Source organism: Haliotis cracherodii, unplaced genomic scaffold (genome assembly GCF_022045235.1).
Source record: "Haliotis cracherodii isolate W230 unplaced genomic scaffold, xgHalCrac1.p SCAF_6, whole genome shotgun sequence".
Classification (NCBI taxonomy): Eukaryota; Metazoa; Mollusca; class Gastropoda; order Lepetellida; family Haliotidae; genus Haliotis; species Haliotis cracherodii.
Window position 1 is genome coordinate 63,689,081 of NW_027266319.1, and position 10,619 is coordinate 63,699,699.

General features: G+C 37.3%; 1 protein-coding gene across 2 annotated transcripts in view; it reads left to right on the forward strand.

Annotated features, from left to right (window-relative positions):
- The window catches only part of LOC139446013 (sortilin-like), a 62,753-nt gene extending 52,917 nt beyond the window's left edge, over positions 1-9,836 (forward strand). For both annotated transcript variants that reach the window (XM_071227279.1, XM_071227280.1), the window contains one exon: positions 750-9,836. In XM_071227279.1, the coding sequence (XP_071083380.1) occupies positions 750-764 (15 nt within the window). In that variant the 3' untranslated portion in view covers positions 765-9,836. The remainder of the gene's footprint in view (positions 1-749) is intronic.
- The last annotated feature ends 783 nt before the right edge of the window (positions 9,837-10,619 follow it).

A 10,619-nucleotide genomic window follows, 5' to 3' on the forward strand; every position in this document is an offset into this window, starting at 1 on the left:
ACACAATACATAATATATGTACAGTTTGCCTGCTCTAAAAGAATATGATACACTGTACATAATATATGTACAGTTTGCCTGCTCTAAAAGAATATGATACACAATACATAATATATGTACAGTTTGCCTGCTCTAAAAGAATATGATACTCTGTACATAATATATGTACAGTTTGCCTGCTCTAAAAGTAAATCATACACTGTACATAATATATGTACAGTTTGCCTGCTCTAAACATGCTAAAAGTAAATCATACACTGTACATAATATATGTACAGTTTGCCTGCACTAAAAGAAAATCATACACTGTGAATAATATATGTACAGTTTGCCTGCTCTAAAAGAAGATTGATACACTGTACATATTATATGTACAGTTGCCTGCTCTAAAAGAAGATTAATACACTGTACATATTATATATATACAGTTTGCCTGCTCTAAAAGAAGCTTGATACACAATACATAATATATGCACAGTTTGCCAGCACTGACAGAAACTTGATACACAATACATGATATATGTACAGTTTGCCTGCTCTAAAAGAAACTTGATACACTTCACGTAATATATGCACAGTTTGCCTGCACTGAGAGAAACTTGATACACAATTGAGAATTGAGAGAAACTTGGATCATGATATCATTCACTGGATTGTCTGGCCCAGGCTGCACATATCTGGAATGTTGCGTAGTGCATTGTAAACAACAAACAAGCAAATGTTGCTGAGAGCCTATGTGTCTGTTTCAGGATATGCTAGAGTAGAGGCAAGAGACAGCTGCTGACATTCCGTGTCTGAAAGAACCACGGCTCAATCCCCCGTACGGGCACCTCTCAGTTCCAGTATAACAGACTTTGTCATGCAAATTTTGTAACCATTCATTTTATACTTGTTTATGGCTCATGTAAATACCTTGTACAGAAAAACTTTGTCTGAACAGGTTTTGTGTTCAGGAGGGTTAAAAATCTTTTGCTTTGAGTATGGTTATAACAATTTTTTCATATTGAATGCATCAAATAGTTTCAGGATCCATGTTTTTTGTGATATAAGTTTTGGGATGGATCAGAAGACTGATGCAGATATTTTGGGGGTCGAAGGTTGTTGTTTTTTGCCAATCGTTAATGTTCACATGATCTTGTAAGTGTTTCAAAGTGTTTTGTGTTCAAATGTTCTCCGGTCAAGTCCTGATGACTATGACATGGTAAACATCATTGACCAATGCTTTGAGGTTTTGAAAGGATGTTGACAGCTTTGATATTTTTGTGTTTTCTGTCAATATTTATGAAATGAATTGGAAGAAATGACATTATGAAAACTCAAAAAAATGTTCAGTGCGATTGTCTGTTTTAACTGTATGGTGACAACATGAAAAATGAGTTTCCATTGCTTTGAAGCTCTATGTTAATTGCAATTGCATTGTGTTTGCTAATATGTCTTGTACAACTATCTGTCCCACTGCTTTCTATCAGAAACTAACACGTTTCACAGACAAGATGGAGTACACACTAGTATGTCTGCTTAGTTTACCATATTTTCTTGAGTATAGTGCGCACCCGTGTATAATGCGCACCCCCCTCTAGCGGGTTCAATATTTTGAAAAAAAAAGAAATTTGAATACTATGCGCAGAAAAAAATTACACCGTACCCTTTCAGCGAAGTCCGGCAAATGAACGGGTGATGAGAAACTTCGTCAGTAAAAATTCGAAATTTGAGATAAAAAATCACCAGACATGTTTATTTACCGATTACAGCTGTGTTTTTTGGAAAAAATGTGTGCACTATGCTCAAGAAAATACGGTATGTATTCGAAATAACTATAGTTAGTCGTAATACACTGTAGGACAATAGTGTATCCCCTTCTGTTGATCTGTCATTTTCAGCTGTGAAACCACCCATTTTAAGTTTTTCTTCAAGCGCAGGGAATGGGACACGAAGCACCAAATTTTCACCATTTATTGTATGCTTATGAATTTGTTTACATGTTACCATAGTTACTATTTAAATGTTCACTGTACAGTAAAGATTAAAAAACGGCCCCTGGTTCTTCCAAGATGACTGTGAGAAACAGTTGTAGTGTACATAGTTATGGTTATGTTTTGCAAGCAATTTCAAATTCAGTTTGTTTATTTCCGCAATTCCTTCATGTATACTTTGACAACAAACTGCAGTGTTTGAAATTAAGATGGGATGGTTCCTTCAGGTCTTCTCATGTGGTATTTGACTTTAGAGGACCCAAAATCTTCCTTAGGACTTTCATGGTTGATTTTCATCACTGAAGTAATACTTCTCAACTGTTTCTAATTATATTCACTGAATGTCATTCTGAATAGGGGGCACGGGTGGCCCAGTCATCTAAGGCGCAGAGTGCAGAGTTGTGTCCCTTAGGCACGCCAGAAACCTATGATTGTGGGTTCGAATCCCGGTTCACCCCGATTATGTTTCTAGGTTTGTCAGCACCATACCCGTGCTCGTGGGTTTCACCGAAGTGGTAAACGTCTTAGACCTGCAACACTTCGGGCTTTCCTCCCACATTAAACTGACACGCCGCGATATAACTGGAATACTGTTAAAAGCGGCGTTAAACCCGACTCACTCACTCACTCATTCTGAATATAAGCAACAAAGCCATTTCAATAATCGTAAGGAATCTCTATAAAAAGCAAAGTCCATTGTGTGATTCTGACTAGGTCATAAGCATGTGGCAATGACCCAGTTTCAGTCCAGTCATTAGTGGCTTCATGGAGTAGGTTAGCAACACTTTCTGTTTTTGTGGTAAACATCTTTTGCAAACCAAAAGTAACAAGCGAAGGTTGATATACAAATATATGTGTAATTAGGATGTTTTGCTTGGTTTACTTAGAGGTATAAATGCGGTTTCTGTATATACAGTGCAGATTGTTACATATTTTGTCTCAAATACCTATTTCTGTCAGAGAAGCTTTCTTTTCTTTGTAAGATGTTAGCAGTGGTCAGTAGCTGTTATATTTTGTTCTATTTTTGTGTTTGTATTTTTATGTGGGGCGTAACTAAAGAATCGATCATTACAGTTGAAATACCTAAAAACCACACCAATACCATGTTTTAAGTGCTCAAAGACAACTTCTCTTGATTGTCTATATAAATATTTCTGCATTGAGTCTTGACTGACAAAGAAAAAAGCAGTGTCATGAAGCGCTAAGTACTTTTTAGAACCCATTGTCTTTGACTATTCTTAGCAACAGTTGAGTAGTTATGATGTACTTTATATACTGATGGAAAAATATAGGGAACAAATATCAAAGAAAGCTTTGTGTTGCTATGTGTTCTGTTATTTCTTTCTGTCAGTATATGGGGCATTGGATACTGTGGTGTTTGATGTTAAAGTGTATCAGTTTTAGTTGGCCTTATAAGATGGATTTTGTGTATTTCACCAGGTGGTGAAAGTTTAGGTGACTTATTTGATGCTTTTTTGCCAGACTTTGCCTTTGTTATCTTCATCTTTGAAACATCACACATGTGTGACCAACCATGGGATAGGGGACCTAAGGGTGAAAAGTTCACATTTTCATTTCTCATTATATTTGAAAAGTGCAGTACCTTAGGAACAAAAATACAAACCACAAGCTTTAATTCATATTTATTACAGACGTACGTGACATCAGACATTTGGACTGATTTTAGTCCCATTTTCAGACTTATAACTGTTTATGTAATAATTTAAGTTCTTAGATATGATGTCAGAATAATTGAATATAGACATGTATGCTGAAATGTTTTGAAATAATGTTTTTATTTCATAACAATCTAACGGGAGAAAAATAAGATAATTTTTAAGGCAATTTTTATTGAAGTAAGTTGAAGTCAAACGTCTTTCTATATGACTTCACAGCACAATTGTGTCCTAGCACCCATGAGGTCCCTTTTCTCCTGGTGATTCACACTTCTTAATGTTATTCCCACAACATGAGATCATCATTTGGCATATTGTAAGTGTGTGTTTCTGTATCTTAATTCCTTAACCATGTCACATGATGGTTGTTTTGAATTAATGTCGTTATCTTGTAGAACGGTCTGGAAATGCTGTGTTAATTCAATGCAAATGGTAATGAAGAAAATAAGTCAAGCATGATATACAGAAATATGTGTACATTTTGAACGCCCATACATCATTTTACGCCATTGAACAGTAATAAGTTACCAGAATGTTTTAAGCAGACTCATTGATAAAAAGAGAATCTCACCCGAGTGCCTTTTGATATTAAATATATCAACACGAGTTGATAAAAGTGGAAAAATTCCGAGGCTTGCCGAGGATTTTTGCCACTTTTATCAACGAGTGTTGATATATTTGATATCAAAAGACACAAGGGTGAGATTTTATTTATCATCCAACATCATTCTTCCAACTTTTTCAATTTGTAGACAGTAATTAGCAGGGTCTTCAGTGTAAAAAGTACTGCTATCAGCTTCAGTAGCAGAGCCATTAGTGATGTCATTTGATTGTGATGTCATGGTAACCAGTGACGTCACAATGGTCTGCAAAGCATTGTGATGTAATTTCATTGCAGCGATATCTACACTGTAGATATCGCTTGATCTAATCCAAGCGATATCTCCTGTGGGAGCCAGTTTTGGATGATAAAAATAATTTCACAAAGCGAACCTGAATTTGATTGTCATGAATTGAAATTTTCTTGAACCAGCCCTCCAATAGAAACCGTCACCATCTCCACATGAATGACCTACTTATTGGGGTCAAATTATGTACAATATCAATCAGATTGTTGTCCCTCTCTGAGTGGGTAATATTGGTGTTGGCAATTTGTGTGTTGTGTAAAATTTGTGTAGCATATGCTAGGTGGCCAGTCATTGGCCAGTTTGGTTTTTAATTTACAATCTTGGCCTGTCCACTCACAACTTACAACAATTGGCTTGATGGTGAAACATTGCATGATACTACTGTAGCAAGCAGTCATTGTCTGCCTTTCTGTTATAATTCTGTAAGACAGACAACACTGTTGAGAGTTTAGAAATGTAATACTGTAGTCATATCCAGTTTTTTTCAGCATACAGGATAAAAGAAATGGTTTATACCAGCCTGGCCACACTTCTGTCATGTCATGGTTTAAATGTCACTATTTAAAATATGTTTTTTCTGAAACTTTATCTATTCATGATAAAATGGATTATCAGGTCAAATGAACAGACTTGTTAATTATTGAAATTATATTGGCAGAAAAAACCTTGAAAACTGACGAACTAATATAGTGTATTATTTTGAATACAGTGATCCCTCGCTACAATGCTACCTTCGGGGTCCAAATAATTGTTGAGCGTTATAGATGATCAGCGGTTTAACGAAGGTCGAGTCGTAGGTGGTAGATGACCAACAAAACAGTATACATGCTCTGCAGTATACACGTTCTACGTTGCATGTTTCAGAAGTTATTTATGATTCATGAAAACATCGCGTCATTGGAAAACTTTTGGGAGCCATGCTTTAATGCGCGCAATAACCGAGTTAGCGCTATATTGAAGGGCGCAATAACGAGGGAACACTGTAACATTTTATTTCTCACAATGCCTGCTCACTTACTTGGTTACCTGCTATCAGATTAACACTTCACATCTTGTGGCTGCTTTCCCTGTTGCCTAAATATGCGCGAACAATGATCGAGACTGATCATAGGGGATGTGTTTCCGTGTATAGTGATTATCAGTGTGTACATAATGTATGCTGTTATTTATACATAGTGTTCCTTACAGATTGTACTAACCTTATCAATGTTATCAGGCTGGTTGTGTCTGAATTGAGTGTATGGGAGAGTTATGAGGTTGTAGAGGTTCAAGTCAGCACATCATGCTTTCAGTACTACATTCTGAATTATTTTCGTTATAAAGGACTTTGGTTTGATGTGATTTGAAATTACCTATATTCTGGTTGGTTTAATTACTGAAAGCTTGACTGCATTTAAACCCTATATTCCTGTTGGTCCATTTCAATCATTTTGGGTCGGAGGGTAGGCTAGTGGTTAAGGTGTTAGCTTGTCATACTGCAGACCTGGGTTTGATTCCCATCATGGGTTTGGTGTGTGGAGCCTGTTCTTGGTGTCTTGGTATGGTAGCCTAGTGGTGTGTGTTTTCTCATGATGCCAACGTCAGGTTTCAGTTGCCTACAAGGTACACAATGTGCAAAGCCATCTGAATGTTTCCTTCTAAAATACTGCAACAAACTTGCTCACCTCCTTAATCATCAAGTAGGCACGGGTGGCCCAGTCGTCTGAGGCACTACGATTCACTGTGCAGAGTTGCATCCCTTGGGCACGCCAAAACCTATGGTAGTGGGTTCGAATCCAGGTTCGCCCCGATTATGTTTCTAGGTTTGTCAGCACACAGCTCGTGGGTTTCACCGAAGTGGTAAACGTCTGAGATCTGCATCACTTTGGGCTTTCCTCCCACATTAAGCTGATACGCCACGATATAACTGGAATACTGTTAAAAGCGATGTTAAACCCAAATCACCCACCCACCCTTTAAAGTTATATGATTCAGATTAAACTCACCCACTTTTTATGGACTTGAATCTTGTCACATGATTCATACAAAGATGTCCCGATTAGTATTCAGTTTCCAGAATTTATTTTTGATATGCCTTTCTCATATTTTTTTAATTATTTTTATTATTATTTGTATTTTTTTGTTATTTTTCATCTTTTGTATGCCTGTACCCAGTAATTATGTTTTATTGTTTATTATTAAGGTCATTATTAGGGTCACTGTGAGGTGAATACGATTTGTTTCATGAATATAGGGTAACGAATACGAATAATAATTCACAAATACAATAACAAGTCAGCAGTTGATGTATCATTTGTCATATTCAGCATGTTCAGTGAGGCAACAACAACATGAATTATTTGAGCTGGTTTGTTAATACGAATACGCGAGTGAATATTGTATGACTACAGTGTGGGTGCTGTACTTGAGCCTGGTGTGTGGCAGTATGCTGATATCTGCCTTGTCTGTATATATGTCCCTTCACTCAACTTTTGTAATAAAATACTTGATCTGTGGACCGTGGAACTCAAGTTTCACACCTACTGATTGCATACACTGGATTCATTTGCATAATATTAGTCTAATACTTAGTTCCAGCTAATCAGATTATGTTGCAAGATATCATTCCTGTAGTTCCGCATTTGCAGTTTTCTTTGCTGAATCGGAAAAATATATGTACACAAATGTAGTTTAACTGTCATTGTGTCAATTATTGGGGACTTAGGTTAACCATTTTGCAGTCCCAGAAAGGTTTATTCAAGTCAGAGTTACGAGGCGACTTCAAAATTGAAACAAAAATTCAATCAAGAAATCGATACGTTCAAAACGAAATTGTGAAATCAATAAATGACCACATAAGATCCATGAATAATCAATAAATTCTATTGAAATACTTGTCTTGATTCAGTGTCTTCTTGAATCACTGAAGAATGCCCTTCACTGATCATCCTCACCTGTCAGTGTTTCATTTATTTGTTGATAAGAATGAAATCCATGAGTTATGATTAGAAGTCTTTGCTTTGGACATTTCTTCCTCAGCAAAACCATTTGTAGCTTGTCTTGAAACCAGTAAGGTGTTCGATTGATCCCTTGTAGCAGTCCTAGGTCCCATTCCTCAAAGTGATCTTACCGCTAAGGTGATCGTAAGTCCCATACTTAAACATAGGCTTACAATCATAGTAGCGATTAGATCGCTTTGAGGAACAGGGCCCTGGATTTAAAGAATTGCAATATTTGAAAGATCTATCACATGCTAGTGATGTTATTAATGGATCTGAGTACTGCTTCTGATTTCAAGTGGCGTATACTTTGTTGTGCGACATATTTTAAAAGGGAATGGTTGTTAACACTGCAGCATTGTTGGAAAACTTCATTCTGTTTGTATGCAGTGATATAACACAAAACATGTTACTGGTCAGATCAGATTGGAAACAGAACTCAATAGCACTACCCTGCTGCCGAGATATACTACTCAAAAGAATTAAAGAAAATCCAGTTTACATATGACTATAGTTAATCTATCATGGCTGGTGGGTCTTGCAACACACAATTGTGGGTGATCTTTAACTTGTTTTGAGTGATATATCTGGGACATTCAAAGACACTGTGAACATTTACCGGTAGTCTTGACAGATATGCAACAGGAAAGTTTTTGTATGGCCTGATGTGACCATACAGATAACCGGTAGGAAATATGACTCTTCTACTGACCTGTTAGATGCATATTCAAATCATGTGGTGAAAGAGAATATCTGAAATCAGATGGTTCAGAAATTGCCCAAACACCAAAGAGTCCAGTTTATGTAACGTTACATCCTGGAGGGTGCACGTGTGACCCAGTCGTCTAAGGCACCACGATTCACTGTGCAGAGTTGCATCCCTTGGGCACAGAAACCTATGATTGTGGGTTCAAATCCCGGTTTGCCCCGATTATGTTTCTAGGTTTGTCAGCACCATACCCGTGCTTGTGGGTTTCACCGAAGTGGTAAACCTCTGAGACCTGCATCACTTCGGGCTTTCCTCCCACATTAAGCTGACACGCCGTGATATAACTGGAATACTGTTAAAAGCGGCGTTAAACCCAACTCACTCACTACTACATCCTGAGAGAAACTTCCTGTTCCTCTCCATTAGACCACTGCACTGTGTCAAACCCTGCAATACCATCTATATCAAAGAAGCCTCTTATTCCTTAATGTATGCCATCTACAACAGCCAATATGTCTTGCCTGAACAAGATTCTACACACTTCTCATGAACACACAGGTCTTGATATTGGTGTACTGGCAAGTACAGCTTTGACAAGAGCATTTGTAAAGCATGCATAGGCCAAAGAAACAAAATTGATTTCTTTATTGACAAAGGGCCCATGGCCTGAATATGTTAAAAACCATGCAATGTGACTTTCTATTTGCTTTTATGTTTTATGCAAGAATCACACGTTTTTAGGGTTGAGATGTATTGAAATACAACAGCTCAGACAAAACCTGAAATGTTTATTTAATGTGTGCAAGGTCATCATACTTTTTATCATATTTTTCTCTTCTAGGCATCATTTCAATTAAACTCTTGAGCCACCATGGCTGTATCAGTATTGTCAAGAGAACAGGACTGTACTGATGAAATATGAACAAACTTGACATGAATAACATTTATACTAGAACCCAATAGCCTACTGGTTAAAGCGTTTGTTCGTCACGCCGAAGACCCGGGTTCGATTCCCGACATGGGTACAATGTGTGAAGCCCATTTCTGGTGTCCCCTGCCAATATTGCTGGAATATTGCTAAAAGCGGAGTAAAACCATACTCTCTCACTAGAACCCAATATTCTTCCCAGATAATACCAAAAGCTACGGATTGCTGTGAAAAAAATGTTCATGTGGCATTTCTTAAATAGCCAACACTATGATGAGAAACATTTTTGTGTTATGGTTACTATCGCCTGCTTGCTTGGTGTTATTTACCTTTTCTACAAACACTTTGAGATGGATGCATGTGTTTGTGGTGGACCGTTGCTGTCATCTAACATCAACGGGATGAATGTTAACTTTTAATGAACCTGTTTGTGTGACTTGTTTGAATAGCTATGTACTAAAAATGCTTCTAAAACACCAGTTTGGTCTACTGATGTATGTATGTGGGTTTAAGTTATGACTTCATTTTAAGGGTGTAAGGCCTGTCATGATAACAGAAATGTGTGAATTATGTTTTCTTTGACGAATGCTTACCAACATTGGGTCTCTTTTTTTCCTTGATGATTTGTATGCTACGTTTCACTGGTTCAGATCAGAATAAAACTTTGAATAACAGCAATGTCTTTGTTTTGATTGGATATTATTGTGTTGTTCATATTAAATACTTCAGAAATTGAGTTGATAGATTAAGCCTCCTATAGATGAAATTGAACGTCATTCTTGATTGTTTGAATAGATCAATCCAGTGCCATCCTGCTCGCATTCACTTATGTCCTGAAAATAATGTCAACAAGCATATATTAAGGTTCAGCTCATCTGACTGACATTACTTGTGCCAAGTGCCAGCAGGTTATGCTCAGCTTTTCGTGAACACCCCACATCACCACTATCTGATAGTCATTCATAAACACGTTCTCATGATATTGTCAATAGTACCATGGACTTATGGACTTTTTATGTTTTGTTTGTTTGTTTGTTGTTTAACACCACACTCAGCAATATCCCAGCTGTATGACGGTGGTCTGTAAATAATCGAGTCTGGACCAGACCATCCAGTGATTGACAGCATGCACATCGATCCATGCAATTGGGATCGATGACATGTATCAACCAAGTCAGCGAGCCTGACCACCCGATCCTGTTAGTCGCCTTTTACGACAAGCACAGTCGCCCTTTACAGCAAGTATGGGTTGCTGAAGACCTATTCTACCCCTGATCTTCACTTTTTATGACTATGGAAAGGGTTTTAGGGCTTTTGGTATTATTTTTTGGCCATGTTGTCCATCATGGCTCATGTTAAAACCTGGATCAGTGCAGTTGAAACATGGCATTCTTGTTTCCTGGAAAAGTAGATTAAGGGTCATTACTAAGACATCCTATTATCAAAT